General features: G+C 51.6%; 1 protein-coding gene across 9 annotated transcripts in view; it reads left to right on the forward strand.

The window, feature by feature from the left end:
• The window catches only part of si:dkey-21e5.1 (potassium channel subfamily T member 1), a 401511-nt gene that overhangs the window by 139177 nt on the left and 241810 nt on the right, over positions 1-20524 (forward strand). The window contains exon 1 of one of the 9 annotated variants that reach the window (XM_038781762.1): positions 12817-13050. The exons of the other annotated variants lie outside the window; for them this stretch is intronic. Coding sequence (XP_038637690.1) covers positions 12905-13050 — 146 coding nt within the window. The 5' untranslated portion in view covers positions 12817-12904. Of the gene's footprint in view, positions 1-12816; positions 13051-20524 lie in introns of those variants that run through there. 9 annotated transcript variants of the gene reach the window in all.

Raw genomic sequence — 20524 nt, forward strand, 5'->3', positions numbered from 1 at the left:
GGCTTGGGGTGATGGGGAGTAGGTGGGTTTGGGGTGATGGGGAGTGGATGGGTTTGGGGTGATGGGGAGTGGATGGGTTTGGGGTGATGGGGAGTGGGTGGGTTTGGGGTGATGGGGAGTGGGTGGGTTTGGGGTGATGGGGAGTGGGTGGGTTTGGGGTGATGGGGAGTGGGTGGGTTTGGGGTGATGGGGAATGGGTGGGTTTGGTGTGGTGGGAAGTGGGGTTTGGGGTGGGGCTTTTAGGGAAATGGGGAGTGGGGGGGTTGCGGTGATGGGGTGGGTGGGTTTGGGGTGATGGGAGTGGGGGGCATTGGGATGATGGGGAGTGGGGAGCCTTTGGGAGTGTTTTTTAGGGGTGATGCAGAGCAGTGGGGAGATTTGGGAGTGATAGGGTGTGGGGTTGGGTCGGGGGTGCTGGGTGGTGGGGAGATTTGGGGTGATTGGGAGTGGAGCGGGGGGTTGGGTGCTGGTGTGTGGAGTGGGGGGGTTGGGGATGTTGGGGGGTGGGGGGATTTAGGGGTGATGGGGAGTTGAATGGGTGGGTTGGGGTGGGGAGTTTTGGGAATGCTGTGAAGTGGAGTTGGGGGTGGGGGGATTTAGGGGTGATGGGGAATCGTGGGGGTTGGGGGCGCTGGGGGGTGGAGTGGGGAGGGTTGGGTTTGGGGGATTTGGGGATGATGGAATGTGGAGTTGGGAGGTTGGGAGATTTAGGGGTGATGGGGAGTTGAGTGGGGGATGGGGTTGGGGGATTTAAGGGTGATGGAGAATGGAGTGGGAGGGGGTTGGGGGAATTAGGGGTGATGGGGAGTGGAGTGGGGGGTTGGGGTTGGGGGATTTAGGGGTGATGGGGGGTGGAGTGGGGGGTTGGGGTGGGGGGATTTAAGGGTGATGGAGAGTGGAGTGGGAGGGGGTTGGGGGATGTAGGGGTGATGGGGAGTGGAGTGGGGGGTTGGGGTGGGGGGATTTAGGGGTGATGGAGAGTGGAGTGGGAGGGGGTTGGGGATGTAGGGGTGATGGGGAGTGGAGTGGGGGGTTGGGGTGGGGGGATGTAGGGGTGATGGGGAGTGGAGTGGGAGGGGGTTAGGGGAATTAGGGGTGATGGAGAGTGGAGTGGGGGGTTGGAGTTGGGGGATGTAGGGGTGATGGGGGGTGGAGTGGGGGGTTGGAGTGGGAGGATTTAGGGGTGATGGGGAGTGGAGTGGGGGGTTGGAGTTGGGGGATGTAGGGGTGATGGGGAGTGGAGTGGGGGGTTGGAGTTGGGGGATGTAGGGGTGATGGGGAGTGGAGTGGGAGGTGGTTGGGGGATTTAGGGGTTATGGGGTGTGGAGTGGGGGGTTGGGGGTGGGGGGATGTAGGGGTGATGTGGAGTGGAGTGGGAGGGGGTTGGGGGATGTAGGGGTGATGGGAGTGGATTGGGGATTTAGGAGTGATGGGGAGTGGAGTGGGGGGTTGGGGTGGGGGGATTTAGGGGTGATGGGGAGTGGAGTGGGTGGTTGGGGGATTTAGGAGTGATGGGGAGTGGAGTGGGGGGTTGGAGTTGGGGGATGTAGGGGTGATGGGGAGTGGAGTGGGGGTTTGGGGGGTGAAATTGAGGGTTTGGGAGATTTGGGGGTGATGGGAGGTGGGGAGATTTGGGGGTGATGGTGATTGGAGTGGGGGGTTGGAGGTGTTGGGGGTGGGTTATTGTGGGGGTGAGGGGGAGTGGAGTTGGGGTGGGGGGATTTAGGGGTGATGGGGAGTTGAGTGGGTGGGTTGGGGTGGGGAGATTTGGGAGTGATGGGAAGTGGAGTTGGGGGGTGGGGGGATTTGGTGGTAATGGGGAGTGGAGTGGGGGGTAGTTTGGGGTTCTGGGGGGTGGAGTGGGAGGGGTTGGGTTTGGGGGATTTTGGGGTGATGGGGTGTGGAGTTGGGAGGTTGGGAGATTTAGTGGTGATGTGGAGTGGAGTGGGGGGGCTGGGGGTTCTGGGTGGTGGAGTGGGGAGGGTTGGGTTTGGGGGATTTAGGGGTGATGGGGAGTTGAGTGGGGGGTTGGGGGTGGGGCATTTAGGGGTGATGGGGAGTTGAGTGGGGGGGTTAGAGGTGCTGGGGTGGTGGGGAGGGTTGGGTTTGGGGGATTTGGGGGTGATGGGGTGTGGAGTTGGGGGGTTGGGAGATTTGGGAGTGCTGGGAGGTGGGGAGATTTGGGGGTGATTGGGATTGGAATGGGGGGGGTTGGCCGTGCAGGGGATGGGGTTTTTTGGGGGTGAGGGTGAGTGGAGTGGGAGGGGGTTGGGGGATTAGGGGTGATGGGGAGTTGAGTGGGTGGGGTTGGGGGATTCAGGGGTGATGGGGAGTGGAGTGGGGGGGCTGGGGGTGCTGGGGTGGAGTGGGGAGGGATGTTGGGTTAGGGGTTGCTGGGGAGTGGGGAGATTTGAGGGTGATGGGGAGTTGTGTGGGGGGGGGGGGGGGGGGGAGGTGTTGGGGTGCTGGGGCTTGTGAGGAGTTGCAGCAAGTATCTAAAATCCCTGTCGGCTGCCTATTCATCTCAACCTAACCTGAACCTTTTGATACAAAGGATCGTTTGGTTCAAACCAGCCTCAGGAGAGTTTTGTCGCTCAGGTTAAAACAAGCAAGTCTGTAAATTCTGACACACTTGTGCTCTTCACCTTCATTAGTCATTGTCACAACCACTTAGAGCTCTGTGTTCACCCAGTTTATTCTCCTGTTCTCTGAAAGAACCAAATTGCTTTCCCCCCGCCTGCAGTTCAGACTCAAAAACAGCTTCTTCCCCGCTGTTACCAGACTCCTAAATGACCCTCTTATGGACTGACCTCATTAACACTACACCCCTGTATGCTTCATCTGATGCCGGTGCTTATGTAGTTGCATTGTACACCTTATGTTGCCCTATTATGTATTTTCTTTTGTTCCCTTTTCTTCCCATATACTTAATGATCTGTTGAGCTGTTCGCAGAAAAATACTTTTCACTGTACCTCGGTACACGTGACAATAAACAAATCCAATCCAATCCAATGCTGCTCCCTAAGGGCCAATTCCAGACTCTGAAACTACCCTCCGGATCAGTGAGAAAACATCTATAACTATGAAACCAAATCCATCAAATATTCAAGACGAGCGAACATTGGGCACAATTTAACAGCCACGTCATGGCTGACTTGATGGCCGGGATTTTCCTACCCCCCCCCCCCCCCCCTCCGCTGGGTCAGAGAATCCCCAGGGGGGGAGGCGTGAATACCGCCCCGCCGCCCCGACACCGGCTGCCCTATTGTCTGCCGCCGTTTTTCGGTGGCCGCCGGGATTCCTGCCACGCCGGTTTGGGGCCGTTGACAGCGGTCCCCCTGGCGATTCTCCGGGCCCCGATGGGCCGAGTGGCCGTAAAGTTTTAGCCAGTCCCGCCGGCGTGAATTACTCACCTCACGCACAGCGGGACCTGGCAGGTAAGTGTGCGGGGGGCGTTCCTGGGGAGTGGGGGCGAGGGGGGATTCACCCCCTGGGGGGGCCCCCACGGTGGAGAATGTGCAAACTCCACACGGAGAGTGACCCAGAGCCAGGATCGAACCTGGGACCTTGGCATCGGGAGGCAGCAGTGCTAACCACTGTGCCGTCGTGCTGCCCTTTGGTGGACGGATTAATGACCAGGGGGCATGGATTTAAGGTGAGGGGCAGGATGTTTAGAGGGGATGTGAGGGGAAAATGTTTTCACCCACGGGTCGTGGGATTCTTGAACGCGCTGCTTGAAAGGTTGGTGGAGGCAGGAGCCCTCAACACATTTAAGAAGTATTTAGACATGCACTTGCAATGCCAAGGCACACATGGCTATGGGCCAAGTGCTGGAAAGTTGAATTAGAGTAGTAAGGTGGTTGTTTCTGACCGGTGCAGATACAATGGGCCTTTTCTGTGCTGTGGCATTCTATGACTCTATGCAAGGTTGCGGGGTTACGGCAGGGGAGCGGGATTTGATAGAATGCTTGCTCAGAGAGCCAGTGCAGACCCGATGGGCTGAATGGCCTTCTTCTGCAATGTAACGATTTGATGAACATCACATTAGTGTTCGTGGGATCTTGCTTTGGGCAAATTGGCCTGATGCTAGGGCGGCACAGTGGTTAGCGCAGTTGCTTCACAGCTCCAGGGTCCCAGGTTCGATTCCCGGCTGGGGTCACTGTCTGTGCAGAGTCTGCACGTTCTCCCCGTGTAAGCATAAGTTTGCTCCGGATGCTCTGGTTTCCGCTCACAAGTCCAAAGCTGTGCAGGTTAGGTGGATTGGCCATGCTAAATTGTCCCTTCGGTTAGGTGGGGTTACAGGGTTACGGGGATGGGGTGGAGGTGTGGGCTTAAGTGGGTGCTCTTTGATGTGTTGGGTCTCTGGATCTGTGGAGACTGCATTTACCTCAGCAGCACCACATACAGGCTACCAACACTTGAAATAGTACAAAACTATTTTATTAAGCTAGGAACTGTTGAACATACTTTCACTGTGGGTCGACACTATGTCAGATTAAACTGAAGACCTATGCCTATCCTGACCAGTCTAGACTATCAGCACATGGTGAAGGTTTGTGCTACAAGCTGTGAGCTCTGTCCTTCTCAGAGGCCGCATCCCGAATGAGCGGGAAAACTAGTGCCCTCTGGCTTTATAGTGAGCGGTGGTGGTGATTGGCTGCTGTGTTGTATGTGTTGATTGGTCTTGCAGTGCGTCAGTCAGTGTGTGTCCCTGCACCATTATATACTGATGTGTATATTCTGACACTCTTTTCAAGAGCCTGTGCAGACTCGATGGGCCGAATGGTTTCCTTCTGCGCTGTAAATTCTATGCTTTGAAACTACATAATTGGCTGTAAAGCACTCTGGGACATCCTGTAGTTTTGACAGTTGCCACATAAATGCAAGTCCCTCTTTCTTTTTAAATCATCGAGGGCATGGGTCTGTCAATATCTGCCTCACAAGCATGGGTGCTCGTCCTGTAAGATCATCATGCTTTGATTTGCTTACAAATAATCGATTTACTCATTCAACTAGCATTCTAGCATCCGTGATGTCGCCTGGATTAAAATAACAACTTGCCCGATTATAGAAACACACTTGTTTGAGGGGCTTTTTCATTGACCTACATTCAATTCAAAGGCTGCAATGTTCAAAATAGCACAAAATGCAGGGTGCTTTTGCTTGTAGAGCGTCGTGAGTTTTCAGGGAAGTGCGAAAAGAGTTCCTTACAGGCAGGCAGCCGATTGGATGATTGGATTTTTCAGGTCAGCTGGGGGACCGAAACAAGTGGCTTTTTAGCAAAGTGTCTGATTTGGAATGAGTCCCGAATTCTTAGCTGAACCCCAACACTTCTCTCACTTTTGAAACAGGGCAGAGGGTCGAAGAGGAGCCAGCAAAAGGGAGAATTTTTTTTTAAAAATTCCTTCCTGGGACGTGGGTGCCATTTATGGGCCAGCATTTATTGCCCATCCCTAATTGCCTCTGGACTGAGTGCTTTGCTATGACCATTTCAGAGGGCAGTTAAGAGTCAACCACATCGCTGTGGATCTGGAGTCACGTGTAGGCCAGGCAGGGTAAGGACGGCAGGTTTCCTTTCCAAAATTATATTAGAGAACAATGGTTTCATGGTCATCTTTGGACTTTTTATTCCCGATTTATTTTATTTTATTGAATTCGAACTTCACCATCTGTCATGACGGGATTTGAACCTGGGTCCCCGTGAGCATTATCCCAGGTCTCTCGATTATTAGCCCAGTTACAATATCCCTACACCGCCGTCTCCCGTCTTGGTGCACTATTTCCCCAGTATCCTTGCGATCTGATCTGTTTGGTATTGTCAATTGCTGTCTAAGCACTGTAATCTCCATGTTGATCTCCGCTTAACAATGAAATAGAAGACTTCTGCAACTTTGGGCGTTGTCAAGTCTGAATGCCTTGCGCAAAACTAATCTTGTAGATCTTCACAAATGAACATACTGAATACCAGTAGGCTGCTAGTTGGATGTTGGATTGGTTTATTGTCACGTGTACCGGGGTACAGTGAAAAGTATTGATCTGTGTACAGTTCAGACAGATTACTCCGTACATGAAAAGAAAATGCATAGGGAGGCGATAGGGTGGTCACCCAATTAATTCTGAATTATTCTTTAGATTACCTAAAGCCCACATGTGTTTCCCATCATGAATCACCAAATAAAATTCTGGAACTGGAAGCCTGGATGACGCATGCCTCCCCTTTTCAGCTAGAAGCAGCCTTCTCTCCGCATCCCGCTCAACATTCAGCTCTCGGCCAACGCCATCAAATAAACTGTCTCTAATTATTGCTTCTGGGACCTTCCTGTGCACAGACAGGCTGTTGCGCTTGCCGACACGACAACTGTTGGCTGTGAAGGGCTTTTAGACAGCCTGAGGAGGTGAAAGGTGCTATGTAAATGCACGTCTGCTTTTTTCTGATAGCCCTCTGAGGAGAGAACAGAATAAACCGCTATTGAGTAAGATGGTCAATCTAATGTTCCTGTTCTAATGAACCGCTTAGTTACTACAAGGCAAACGGAAATATTTTTAAAACAGTACTTCAGCACAGAAATTAGATCACTACCTTAAGCTTGTTTACAAGTGCCTGACTTACACAGAAGAGCACTAATGGATTGCATAAAAGCCTCATTACATACTGCTTTACGAAGTCTGACTAATATACAGTGTACTCTTGTGTATTTTATATTGAACTGAGGCACAGAAGTGTCTCTTCATCATAGTCACTTCACTATCGCCTCTTCCACTATGTAAACATACATGATAGATGGAATTGTAGTTTGATAATACAACACCAACCCAAAATGCCTGTACCAGCTGTTTGATCGAGTCCAATTAGTCCCACTCCCTCTTCTTCCCCACAGCCCTGCATTTCTTTCTCCGACCAATATTTATCCGACACCATGTCGAAAGTTATGGTTGAATCTCTTTCTGCTGCCCATTCACTCCATGCATAAGAACATAAGAACTAGGAGCAGGAGTAGGCCATCTGGCCCCTCGAGCCTGCTCCGCCATTCAATGAGATCATGGCTGATCTTTTGTGGACTCAGCTCCACTTTCTGGCCCGAACATCATAACCCTTAATCCCTTTATTCTTCAAAAAACTATCTATCTTTATCTTTAAAATATTTAATGAAGGAGCCTCTACTGCTTCACTGGGCAAGGAATTCCATAGATTCACAACCCTTTGGGTGAAGAAGTTCCTCCTAAACTCAGTTCTAAATCTCCTTCCCCTTATCTTGAGGCTATGCGCCCTAGTTCTGCTGTCACCCGCCAGTGGAAACAACCTCCCCGCATATATCCTATCTATTCCCTTCATAATTTTATGGTTCTATAAGATCCCCCCTTACCGTTCTAAATTCCAACAAGTACAGTCCCAGTCTGCTCAACCTCTCCTCATAATCCAACCCCTTCAGCTCTGGGATTAACCTAGTGAATCTCCTCTGCACACCCTCCAGCGCCAGTACATCCTTCCTCAAATAAAGAAACCAAAACTGAACACAATACTCCAGGTGTGGCCTTACTAACACCTTATACAATTGCAGCATAACCGCCCTAGTTTGAAGCTCCATCCCTCTATCAATGAAGGACAAAATTCCATTTGCCTTCTTAATCACATGTTGCACCTGTAAACCAACTTTTTGTGACTCATGCACTAGCACACCCAGGTCTCTCTGCACAGCAGCATGTTTTAATATTTTATCATTTAAATAATAATCCTGTTTGCGGTTATTCCTACCAAAATGGATAACCTCACATTTGTCAACATTGTATTCCATCTGCCAGACCCTAGCCCATTCACTTAACCTATCCAAATCCCTCTGCAGACTTCCAGTATCCTCTGCACTTTTCGCTTTACCACTCATCTTAGTGTCGTCTGCAAACTTGGACACATTGCCCTTGGTCCCCAACTCCAAATCATCTATGTAAATTGTGAACAATTGTGGGCATAACATTGATCCCTGACGGACACCACTAGCTACTGATTGCCAACCAGAAAAACACCCATTAATCCCCACTCTTTGCTTTCTATTAATTAACCAATCCTCTATCCATGCTACTACTTTACCCTTAATGCCATGCATCTTTATCTTAACGTAGCATCCTTTTGTGTGGCACCTTGTCAAAGGCTTTCTGGAAATCCAGATATACCACATCCATTGCCTCCCCGTTATCTACTGCACTGGTAATGTCCTCAAAAAATTCCACTAAATTAGTAAGGCATGACCTGCCCTTTATGGACCCATGCTGCATCTGCCCAATGGGATCATTTCTATCCAGATGCCTCGCTATTTCTTCCTTGATGATAGATTCCAGCATCTTCCCTACTACCAAATTGTGTTTGGTTATTAATCTTCTGGGCACGACTCTCCCAAAAGGGAACAAAGTCCCCTAGCGAGTGCGTTTCCCGGCATGTTTCCCAGCTCTTGCAGTGCCAGGAAACATATGGCTATTCAACGTGAATAAAAGGCCTGAACGGGAAACGTGTTGTACAGCGGGCAGCTCTGCTGGCCAGACCTCCCCATTGTAGTGAGATATGGCATCCTGATCTCCAAAGCTCCCAAAACAATTCCCCCCCCCCCAGCTCGAACACAGTAACACAGTATTGAGGGTCCCTGACCTCCCACTCACAAGCTGGCACCCAGGTGGCACTGCCAAGGTACCAGGCTGGCACTGCTGGGGTACCCATGTGGCACCAGACATGCCAGGGCACTGCTCTGCCCAAAGGGTATGCAGCTGGGGGCCTCCAATGCCCCGGGATACCCCCACGAGTGCCGTTTTGTCTGGTCCTTGTTTGTGGGGACCAGTGCTGAATGGCAGTCACCCGAGTTCTCTGAGGCAAAGGGATTGAATCCCAAAGCCTCAGGTACCTCGGGAGAATCTGCACATTAGAGTGAGGCTTGCTGCCATTGTGCGTGGGATTCATAATCGCAATGTCTCGCATGATCGTGTTGGATCTCGCGCGGCGTAGCGAGCCGTGTAGATCCCGGGAGCGGAGTTTCCCGGCCACGCTGTGGTGCGACGAGCTGCTTTTCTGGGCGCAGCATGGCCGGCGGATCAAGCCCTCGGTCCAGAATCAGTTTTTCCTTATTGAAACCGTTCATGATATTCACGCCTCCTGCGGAACCTTCTCTTCAGCTTCCTCGTTGTAGGGAGAACAATCACGGCACCTCGAGATAACGGAGGTCCATCATGCCTGGTACTACTTTGGTAAATTTCATCCACATCCTCTCCGAGACTTTGACATGATAAAATCTGGTATCCTGATTGGAACACAATCTTCTCTTCGGCAGTCCCTTGGAGTCATTCCCAGGTGACTGAGGAACCCAATGCACCACCTGCAGTCCCTGCCGCTGGCAGGACAGGCAGGGGTTGGAGGAACGGGTGGGTGGGGCACCCGTGTTGCCATGCGCCCCTTTCGTGTCGATGCTTGGCTTCAGCTTGCTCTCGCCGATGAAACCCGAGAGGGTCAACTCCATCCCGGATGCTTTTCCTCCACTTTGGACGGTCTTAGGCAAGAGATTCCCAGGTGTCAGTGGGGATGTTGCAATTTTTCAAGGAAGCTCCTGGACAATGTGCAGCTGACACCTCAAATCCTTGGAGCGATATCACCAATGCTGCCTCTGCAAAATCGCGGCAGGATAGGTGTACCAACGTGAACATCCTCTCCCAGACCAATATCCTCAGTGTAGAGGTACTGGTCACACTCGACCAGCCGCGATGGGAGGGTCACATTGCCCGCATGCCCATCGCGCGACTCCCGAAACAAGTGACCCACTCCCAGCTCCGCAATGGCAAGCTATCACTGGTAGGGCAGACAAAACGCTATAAGGACACTCTGAAAGCCTCCCCTCAATAAATGTAACATCCCCATCGACACGTGGAAATCGGTTGCCTCAGAACTCGCAAACTGGAGAAGAAGCATTCGCGAAGGCGCCAATCGCCTCGAGCGTTGTAGAGTGTAGCACGTGGAGGCCAAGTGTAAACAGCAGAAAGGGAGCATAGAATCCAGAGCGGCCCACCCACCCTCCTCAACAAACACCACCTGCCAAACCTGTGGCAGAGTCTGCCATCCAGGATTGGACTATTCAGCCACCCACTGAACCCACCTCCCAGAGTGGAAGCAAGTCATGCTCGGAGGGACTGCCCAAGGAGATATTTTCAGAAATTGTTCTGATCTTGTTTAATCAATCCCTGAATAATGTTGACATTCAGAAAGAAGCCATTCGAGGAACGGCTTATTGATTTTGGCCCATGTGTTTGTTTTGTATCCCTTTCACCACCTTTCTCCCTGTGACAGGCACAGTCTCACTGACCTGGTTGTAATAATTCAGATTGCCATACAGTTCTGGTTGGCCTCCCACTTTCTACCCTTAGCAAACCTGAGGTTAACCAAATGTGCTCCAACCCGAAAATGTCCCTCAGGATCATTTGCCATCATCCGTGGGGGCATACAGGGTCCGTGTGCTGCCCCATGACCTTAACTGCACCAAGACCGTTACCCCTCCACTCGCTGAACTGCATTACCTCCCGGATAACTAGCACCCTGAGTTCAAAACTCCAATCCTCATTATCAAATCTTCTCCTGGACTTGTCTCTCCCTATCTCTTTAAAAAAAAAATTTTTCTGAGTACCCAATTATTTTTTTTCCAATCAAGGGGCAATTTAGCGTGGCCAATCCACCTATCCTGCACATCTTTGGGTTGTGGGGGTGAAACCCACGCAAACTCCACACAGTGACCCAGGGCCAGGATTCAAACCTGGGTCCTTGATGAACCATCAATCGAACGAGAGAAGAGTTGCTGTACAAATGTTAGGCTTTAATAAGCTAGAAGTTAGCCCTGCGGTCGACTACAGTAAATGGACGACCGCCGGGCGTTCTGGGTATTTACACCTCGCTCTGGAGGCGGGGTTAACTCAGCCTCTCGACCAATCGGGGAGCCGTCACATGACTGGTCTCAACCAATCGGTTGAGACGCACATGACCGACCAGGGCCAATGGTAAGCCAGTGTTCTGCACCAATGGCAGACAGCTATGCAAATCATACCACCACAGTCCTCAGCGCCGTAGGCAGCAATGCTAACCACTGAAAATGAAATGAAAATGAAATGAACGGTGGCACTGTGCCACCGTGCTGCCCCTCTCTCCCTATCTCCAACCTCCTCCAGTCCCACAACTCTCAAATATCCATGCTCCTTCAATATTGGCCTCTTGAACATGCCAATTAATACCCCTCCACCATCAAAGGCCTAACTTCAGCTGCCTGTTCCCTATGTTCTGAAATTCCCTCCTCCTTCAAGACACTCCCTCTCTGACCAAGCTTCTGGTAATTTTCTCGAATGTCCTGCCTAAATCAGTGGGCTTTTGATTGGCATGTCGTACTTGACAAGCCAGCTCCCACCGTGAGGAAGCCGTGAGATTCCACCCAGAGTATTGTTGACTTTGATCGGACGATTTGACCCAAGTTATGCGGTTCTACAGTGAATAAACTATAAAATCCAGTGTTGTCAGTAGGGTTCGGTGAAGGATATCTGATGAATATTTGAATTTTAAAACATCCTTTTGAACTCTCTGTTCCTGCTTTTTTTGTTTTATTGATTGGTTTTTGGCTTCTCAACCTGGGCTCTGTCTGGACAGGAATCTTTTGAACAGTGTTGTCGGCGATGACCCAGCTGGTGACGCTCGCGCCTCCTGAGCCGAAGGTTGTGGAGCCCAAATCCCTTTCCGAAGGACCGAACACTAAATCTAGGGTGACTCTCCAGTGCTATACTGAGGGAGTTCTGTTCTGTCAACAGTGTGTCGTCCGTCAGGTTAATTATAAAACCGACACCCCCCATATGCCCCCGCAGATGATGGCAATGATCCTGAGAGACATTTTCGGGCTGGAGCAGGGCGGTTTTCCCGGTCAACATTTAACCTTCAACCCGACATTACCAAAGCAGATTATCTGCCCGTTACCACCTGGGGGCCGAACATTTCGGCCCCTTACCACCCGGCAGGATCTTCTAATCGCACCAACGGGGAGCGCCCGCACGGCAGGCTCCCCAGCGGGTGAGGCCAGCAAACAATGTTAAAAAAAAAGACATTGACATCGACGGGACAGGAAGATGTCCCCAATGGCCAATGGTGATCAGCACCCTCCGCCAGAAGCCACGGGGGGCAGGCGGTGAGGGGTTGGTTGGTTGGGAGGCAGGGGGGGGGGGGGGCAGGGGAAAAATCCTGCCCCTGGTTGTTTTGTGGGATTGCGCTGTCCACAACTTGGCTTTTTCTGTTTTACAATCGTCTCTAAAGTGTATTGGGACATCCTGCATCTGTGGACCGTCCTCTACAGATGAACGTTTCGCTTTCGGTGTAAAGGCAAGTATTGAACGCTGTGGTTAAAGTCTTACGACTTCCGGTGATGGCAAGGGAAAACTTCACCACGATGAAGTAGAAACAACGAACAGGAAGCACATGCCGCAGACGAGAAATAACTTTCCTACTATGATTTTCCACTTAACCTCAGTGCCCAAGACTCAACTTTCCACCGCAAACAAAATACATGTTTGACAAGGGAGGCTGAATCTGCAGTAAGAGCAGCACATTATTTTGCCTTGCATTTCAGACGTTGTAAGCGATAACCGCACTCTCCCACCCTTGCTGCTGAACGCCCTTGTCAAAATAAATGCAGCAGTAAAATTTTGCATCTTTTTTTTTTGTAGCTATTCTTTGCCTGGTGAAGACCAAATAGAATCTAGTAGTGAGGACCAGTCCACTTTCGAGCACAGGGAGAGATGCATGGGTTTGAGAGCAGGTGGTAGCTGCCTGCCGTGTTCTATGCAGTGTAATAACTGCTGAGGGTTTTCAGTGAGCAAATTAATTTGAGAGAAGTCTATGGAGCCTGAATTATGGCAGGAACGAAGCTGAAGCCGTCCTCCTCAGAGCCAGAGGCTGTGATGAAAGCAGTAACACAGAACGTCAAGGATGCTCATGTAAACAGTTCCCCCAAAGCAGCTCGCAGGATGGGATCTTTCGGGAGTGACTATGGACCGAGGTACTGCAGTTTCTGTCAAGGGGCTAATGCATTGGAAAGATAGGGAAGCCAGAATGCAAACTAGTTAGAATGTGTTCAGCTGATGGCAATGTAACGTGATGCTCTGATGCTCTTTCAGAAGGCAGGCTGTGTGTTTACATTCTCAGGTAGGAGGCACGGGGAGCCGAGGTTAATTGCTCTGCTCACCTCCATTGAACAAAATATCTTTAACCCATACATACGGTGGTAAGGGACAATTGATATTTCAAGAGGCTCTTGGAACATTCATAATACTGTTTTATCTATTTCAGATTGAGTGAGTTAAAAGCAAACGTTTCTGATGCTTAAAGGGGCATATTATCAATTGGTAGAAATGTGAAATAGGGAATGATTTGTTTTATTGGTTAATCTTCACTTGTGGTCACTGCAGCTCACTATCCACTTATTCATTCATTATTGATGTCATAATTTAGCATGGCAAGAGTGACTGGTTTGTGTGTTTCTACGTTCGATTTTCACATTGTCTTTGTCAGTTTAGCTGTTTGATATGAATGGTAAGGGTGGGGAGAGGGAGAGCTCTTGTTACTTTCGCACAATTGCTCTTGGCTTAATGACATTGTGCGTGTTTATTACTGTCGTCCTTTCAGTAAACGTTAGCGGTCTGACATTGTGATGTTCTCTATCCACGCGGGTCCATCAGTTCTTTCCGCTTCTCATCCAGTTTAATTTTCACCCTTTAATATTTCCCCCCCCCCCCCACTTTCCTTGGGTGGGGAGCTCAAATTGAAGGAAGATATGGGGCGGGATTCTCCGGCCGCGCCCGCTTGCCGACTGGGAATTCCCGCCCGGGGCCGACGGACCTTTACATGGTCTGCGTCTCACTGAATCCCGATCCGTGGGGCGGGATTGTCCTACCCTCCTGTTGACGGGGTCTTCCAGTTGAGTCGAAGTCAACGGAGATTTCAATGACTCGCTGCTTGGGGAAAGATGCTGCGGTGAGGGTGGCGAATTATAGCCATGGCTACGGGAGGGCAAGCTCGCACATTATACATGGGTTGACTTGTTCTGGGATCTTTACAATGGCCGAGATCCTCCGGAAACCTATTTCTCGGCAGTGCACTGTTTGCTGGTGGTGGGATTCTATCTGCACACCACTTGTCAATGGAATTTCCTATCGTAACCACCCCACGCTGTCACGAAACCTGCAACGATCTGAGAATTCTGGCCAATATATCCTTGCCCTCCAGTTTAGAGTCACAGAACCATTACCACACTTTGATCTTTTCCGCTCTGGGGCCGTGTGTCCCAGTCGCTGGTAAAAATTTCCCCTGCAATTCTCGTTGAAACCTTGACCTGTGCACCCCCCCCCCCCCCCCCCCCCCCCCAACCCCGCCCTGGTCCTTTGCCCATTGGCTAATGGGCTGAGTCTTCGACCACTCTGAAACGTGAAGCTGAGATCAGGAACTCCACCTTGCGGAACAAGGTATCTTGCGGAACAACTTCATCGTAACCTCTCTCTCTCTCTCTCTCTCTCCCGGAAGCTGAGCACAACAGATCCCTGGGAAAACAGAGATTTAAAAGCTTGTTGGAAAGTAGCTTACTCACCCTGCACGGCTGAGGTCAGAGAATTGGAAAGTAGGAAATTATCGGTGTCCTGCCTTTGGGAAGGGCCGAAATGACGCTCCCAGGCAAACTGCTCGAGATAGTTTACATGGCTGATTCTGGCCTCATGACTAACGTGCAGCATCACATGACCCCACTTTGACACAATGGCACTTTATCTTACTGTTCATTAATAAATAATGTAACACGGTAGCACGGTAGCATTGTGGATAGCACAATTGCTTCACAGCTCCAGGGTCCCAGGTTCGATTCCCGGCTTGGGTCACTGTCTGGGCGGAGTCTGCACATCCTCCCTGTGTGTGCGTGGGTTTCCTCCGGGTGCTCCGGTTTCCTCCCACAGTCCAAAGATGTGCAGGTTAGGTGGGCTGGCCACGATAAATTGCCCTTAGTGTCCAAAATTGCCCTTAGTGTTGGGTGGGGTTACTGGGTTATGGGGATAGGGTGGAGGTGTTGACCTTGGGTAGGGTGCTCTTTCCAAGAGCCGGTGCAGACTCAATGGGCCGAATGGCCTCCTTCTGCACTGTAAATTCTAGGAATTCTATGATACATGCGGACGCTATATGATGATGATGAGGCTGCAGTATAAGTCTTGCCAAAGTGGATTGACTGAACCGTCACAATGAAAATGTCACAGTTCTGATGCCGATTTGAACCCTGTCCCCTGCATGATCATGGAGTATTTATCTTAATGAGAAACACGGTGAAAGGCCAATGTCGATGCGCAGGACACTGCCAAGATTGGAAAGAGTAAACCAGGGTGTTTCGGTTAAAAATGATGGTGGTATTCAATCAGGAACACACACACATACCAGCACGGGCAGCACAGTAGCACAAGTGGATAGCACTGTGGCTTCACAGCGCCAGGGTCCCAGGTTCGATTCCGGCTTGGGTCACTGTCTGTGTGGAGTCTGCACATCCTCCCCGTGTGTGCGTGGGTTTCCTCCGGGTGCTCCGGTTACCTCCCACAGTCCAAAGATGTGCAGGTTAGGTGGATTGGCAATGAAAAATTGCCCTCAGTGTCCAAAACGGTTAGAAAGGGTTATTGGGTTACGGGGATAGGGTGGAAGTGAGGGCTTAAGTGGGTCGGTGCAGACTCGATGGGCTGAATGGCCTCCTTCTGCACTGTATGTTCTATCAGGAAGTCCAAGTTGCTGTGATAACCTTACGTGCGCATTGTTCTGTGGAGCTATGGTGAGTGATGCCTGCAAATCCATCCAATACACTGGCTAATGGCAGGTGGTAAGAGGATCTCTGGTCAATATGTCGGCCGGGGTCCCCCCAGCCCCGTGTTTCTCGGCGGCGAGGCACTTGCTGGCGGTGGGATTCTCTCTTCCCACCGCTTGTCAATGGGATTTTGAAATGAAGCCCCCGACGCCGCAGGGAAGCCCATGGATGGGGGGGTATCGACTGTGGAGGAGGGCGGGGTTTGTGAGGATGGGGGATCTGTTCCTGGAAGGGAGCTTTCCAAGCATGAGGGCGCTGGAGGAGAAGTTTGGGCTGGCGAGACGGATACTTGGCGGTGAGGGATTTTGTACACAGACTGGTGGCGTCCTTCCCACGTCTCCCGCCGAAGGGGAGGCAGGACAGGGTAGCTTCTAGGGGAGAAGTGGGAGAGGGTAGAGTTTGAGACGTCTACAAGGAACTAATGAGAGCTGAGGATAGGCAGACCGAGGACCTGAAGCTTAAGTGGGAGGAGGAGCTCGGGGGGGGGAGCTGGAGGATGGTATTTGGACAGAAGCCCTGAGCAGAGTAAACACAACCGCAACATGCGCCAGGCTCAGCCTAATCCAGTTTAAGGTCGTGCACGACCGGGCCCACATGACGGTGGTCCAGATGAGGAGATTCTTCGGCCTGGTGGACAAGTGTACTAGATGTGCCGGAGGGCCGGCTAACCATGTACATATGTTCTGGTCATGCCCTAAACTCGGTGGGTATTGGCAGGGATTCGCAGATGTCATGTCCCAGGTATTATAAATGGGTGGTAATGAGCCCGGAGATGGCAATCTTTGGGGTTGCAGAGGACCCGAGAGTCCAGGAAGAGAGAGAGGCCGAAGTTCTGGCCTTTGCTTCCCTGGTAGCCCGGCGACGAATACTGTTGGCATGGAGGGACTCAAAGCCCCCGAGGGACATGGCGAGCTTTCTTGGCCTAGAGAAAGTCAAGTTCGCCTTGAGAGGTTCGCTACTAGGGTTTGCCCGAAAGTGGCAGCCATTTATTGACTTCTTCGCAGAGGAGTAAGCGTCAGCAGGGGGCGCAAGGGTAGAGGTTAAGGATCTGGGGCGGGGATGGGGTGGCGGGGTGGGGGGAGTACTCCTTTTCACACGTCTACAAATCATGCTCCAGAATTGATTTTTTGTGTGGTAAGCCGAGAGATGTTGGTGGGGGATGGAGGGGGCGGAGAATGCGGGAATCGTGATTTCTGACCACGCACCGCAGTGGCTGGAGGTTCAACTTAGCTTGAGGCAGGAGTACAGGCCAGGATACATAGATACATAGAAGATAGGAGCAGGAGGAGGCCTTTTGGCCCTTCGAGTCTGCTCCGCCGTTTATCAGTTCCAACTCAATAGCCTAATCCTGCTTTCTCCCCATAGCCTTTGATCCCATTCTCCCCAAGTGCTATATCCAGCCGCCTCTTGGATATATTCAGTGTTTTAGCACCAACTATTTTCCGTGGTAACGAATTCCACAGGCTCATCACTCTTTGGGTGAAGAAATGTCTCTGTCTGAAATGGTTTCCCCTGAATCCTCAGACTGCGGCCCCTGGTTCTGGACACACCCACCATCCAGAACATCTTCCCTGCATGGAGGCCAGACACGGGACTTTCTGCGGACAGGGGGTTCTGCGATAAAGTGCGGTCGGTGATCAAGGGCTACGTGGAGTTGAACCAAAATAGGAAGATGTTGGCGGCCGCATTCTGGGAGGCGATGAAGGTGGTGGCTCGGGGGGAGATTATCTTGTTCAAGGTGCACGGAGTTGGGAGGAGGAGAAAGAAGTGTGGATGATTATTGGATGAGATAATCGAGGTTGACAGGAAATATTCGAGGGCCCCATCGTGGAGGGATTGGGATAGTTCAACAGGCTGACGTCAGGGAAGGTGGTTGGGCAGCTACGGAGAGTGAGAGGGGTTCAGGATGAATGTGGAGAGAAGGCGACCCGCATGTTAGCCCATCAGCTAAGGGGCAGGCCAGGTCTAGAGAAATCCTGAGAGTACGGATCAGGAAGGGGGAGGTAGTGTCGGAGCCGGGGTAGATAAATGAGGCGTTCAGGGAGTACTGTGAGAAGTCGTATTGGGCCAATCCGAGGGTATGAGGAAGGTGATTTCTGGACAGGCTGGAATCCCCAAGGCCGGATGAGGAGAGGAGGCACGCGCTGGAGGAGCCATTAGGATTGAGAGAGGTGATGGAAAGCATTCCGTGGGGCAGCACGGTAGCACAGTCGTTAGCACTGTGGCTTCAAAGCGCCAGGGTCCCAGGTGCGATTCCCGGCTTGGGTCACTGTCTGTATGGAGTTTGCACGTTCTCCCCGTGTCTGCGTGGGTTTCCTCCGGGTGCTCCGGTTTTCTCCCACAAGTCCTGAAAGACGTGCTGTCAGGTAATTTGGACATTCTGAATTCTCCCTCTGTGTACCCGAACCGGCACTGGAATGTGGCGACTCGGGGTTTTTCACAGTAACTTCATTGCAGTGTTAATGTAAGCCTACTTGTGACAATAAAGATCATTATTATTGTCATCCTGCAGTCTTGTCTTCAATGGCTATCAGACCATATTTATTTTGCTCAATGTGTGTTTAAGTGTGTGAAAAAAGGGCGGCACGGTAGCACAGTAGTTAGCGCTGCTGCCTCACTGCGCCACGGACCCCGATTCAATTCCGGCCTTGAGCGACTGTCTGTGGAATCTGCACTTTCTCCCAATGTCTGATTGGGTTTCCTCCGGGTGCTCCGGTTTCCTCCTACAGTTCAAAGGCGTGCAGGTGAGGTGGATTGGCCATTATAAATTGCCCCTTAGTTTCCAAAAGGTTAGGTGGGGTTACTGGGTTGCAGGGATGGGGTGGGGCGCTCCTTCAGGGGTTGGTACAAACACAATGAGCTGAATCGTCTCCTCGTGCACTGAAGGGATCCTATGATTCAATGAAATAAATATACCTAACAGTAACTTTTGTCAGTGAAAAGAGAAGGTGCAGAGGAGGTTCACCAGGATGCTGCCTGGTAATGAGGGCGCGAGCTATGAAGAGAGGTTGAGTAGATTAGGATTATTTTCATTAGAAAGACGGAGGTTGAGGGGGGACCTCATTGAGGTACAAAATCATGAGAGGTATAGACAGGATGGATAGCAAGAAGCTTTTTCCCAGAGTGGGGGACTCAATTACTAGGGGTCACGAGTTCAAGGTGAGAGGGGAAAAGTTTAAGGGAGATATGCGTGGAAAGTTCTTTACGCAGAGGGTGGTAGAATGCATTGCCGGCGGAGGTGGTAGAGGCGGGCACGATAGCATCATTTAAGATGTATCTAGACAGATACATGAATGGGCAGGGAGCGGAGGGATACAGATCCTTAGAAAATAGATGAGTTTTAGATAGAGGATCTGGATCGGCGCAGGCTTGGAGGGGCAAAGGGCCTATTCCTGTGCTGTAGTATTTCTTTGTTCTTTGTTCTAAAATGTTTTCCTGTTGAGTCTTGTGGTATGGGTATCCTGCTAAGGGGGTTAGTGTAAATGATTGGGCGGCTGAATTGGCAACCCCTGTTGAACACCATGGGCGCGTTTCTCCGACTCCCACGCCGGGTGGTAGAATCGCGGGAGTGCCGGGCAATTCCCACCATGCCACCCTGGCACCCGCACGCGATTCTCCCACTCCCCCCAAAACAGCGTGCCACGTTTTACGACAGGCCGCTCGGAGAATTGCCACTCGCCGTTTCTAACGGTCGAGCGGTGATTCTCCGGCCCGAATGAGCCGATCGGCCTGCCCAATACGACCGGTTCGCGACGGCGCCAACCACACCTGGTCGCTGCCGGCATGAACAGCACGCGAACGCTGCATGTGCAGCCTGTGTGGGGGTGGGAGGGAGGATCGAGCACCAGGGGGGTGCTCTGTGGGGGTCTGGCCCGCGGTCGGTGCCCACCAATCGGCGGGCCGGCGTCTTGAAAAGACGCACACTTTTCCCTCCGCCGCCCCGCAAGATCAATCCTCCATGTCTTGTGGGGTGCCCGCAGGGAGGACGTCAACCGTGCATGCGCGGGTTGGCACCGGCCAACCTGCGCATGCGCGGGTGACTTCATTTAAGTGCCGCTGTCCGCGTCATTTAGGCGGCGCCGCTTTGACACGGGCGCCAAAGCTCGGCGCGTGAAATTGACGCGGCGCCGCTCCTAGCCCCCTGGGGGTGGGAGAATAGGGGGCGAGGAGCGGCCTCCGCCGCCCGAGTGAAACACTCCGGTTTTCACTCCGGCGTCGGCACTTAGTCTCACGTTGGGAGAATCGCGCCCCATGTTGTTGATGCTTATCAGTAAGCTAGCCTCTTGTAAAGTGATCACTTTAAAAATTCTGGCCCCACCCCCGACCCCATAACCCATGACTCATCTGTCAAAAATCTGAATAACTCGGCCTTGAATAAATTCAGTGACACAGCCTCCACAACTCTCTGGGGTAGGGAATTCCACAGCCTGATACCCCTCTGAGAGAAATCAGTGCTGCTCATCTCGGTCTTACAGGGTAGATCTCTTACTCATAGAACCCATTGGATCCCGACAGTACAGAAGGACGCCATTCGGCCCTTCTGAACCGAGTCTGAATCCACCCTCTGAAAGAGCGGCCTATCTAATCTGAGCATATGGAAGGGAGAGGGAGATGGGGGAGAGCTGAAATGGACAATGGAAGGGAAAAC

The sequence above is a fragment of the Scyliorhinus canicula genome, chromosome 21 (assembly GCF_902713615.1).
Source record: "Scyliorhinus canicula chromosome 21, sScyCan1.1, whole genome shotgun sequence".
In the NCBI taxonomy this organism is placed as follows: Eukaryota; Metazoa; Chordata; class Chondrichthyes; order Carcharhiniformes; family Scyliorhinidae; genus Scyliorhinus; species Scyliorhinus canicula.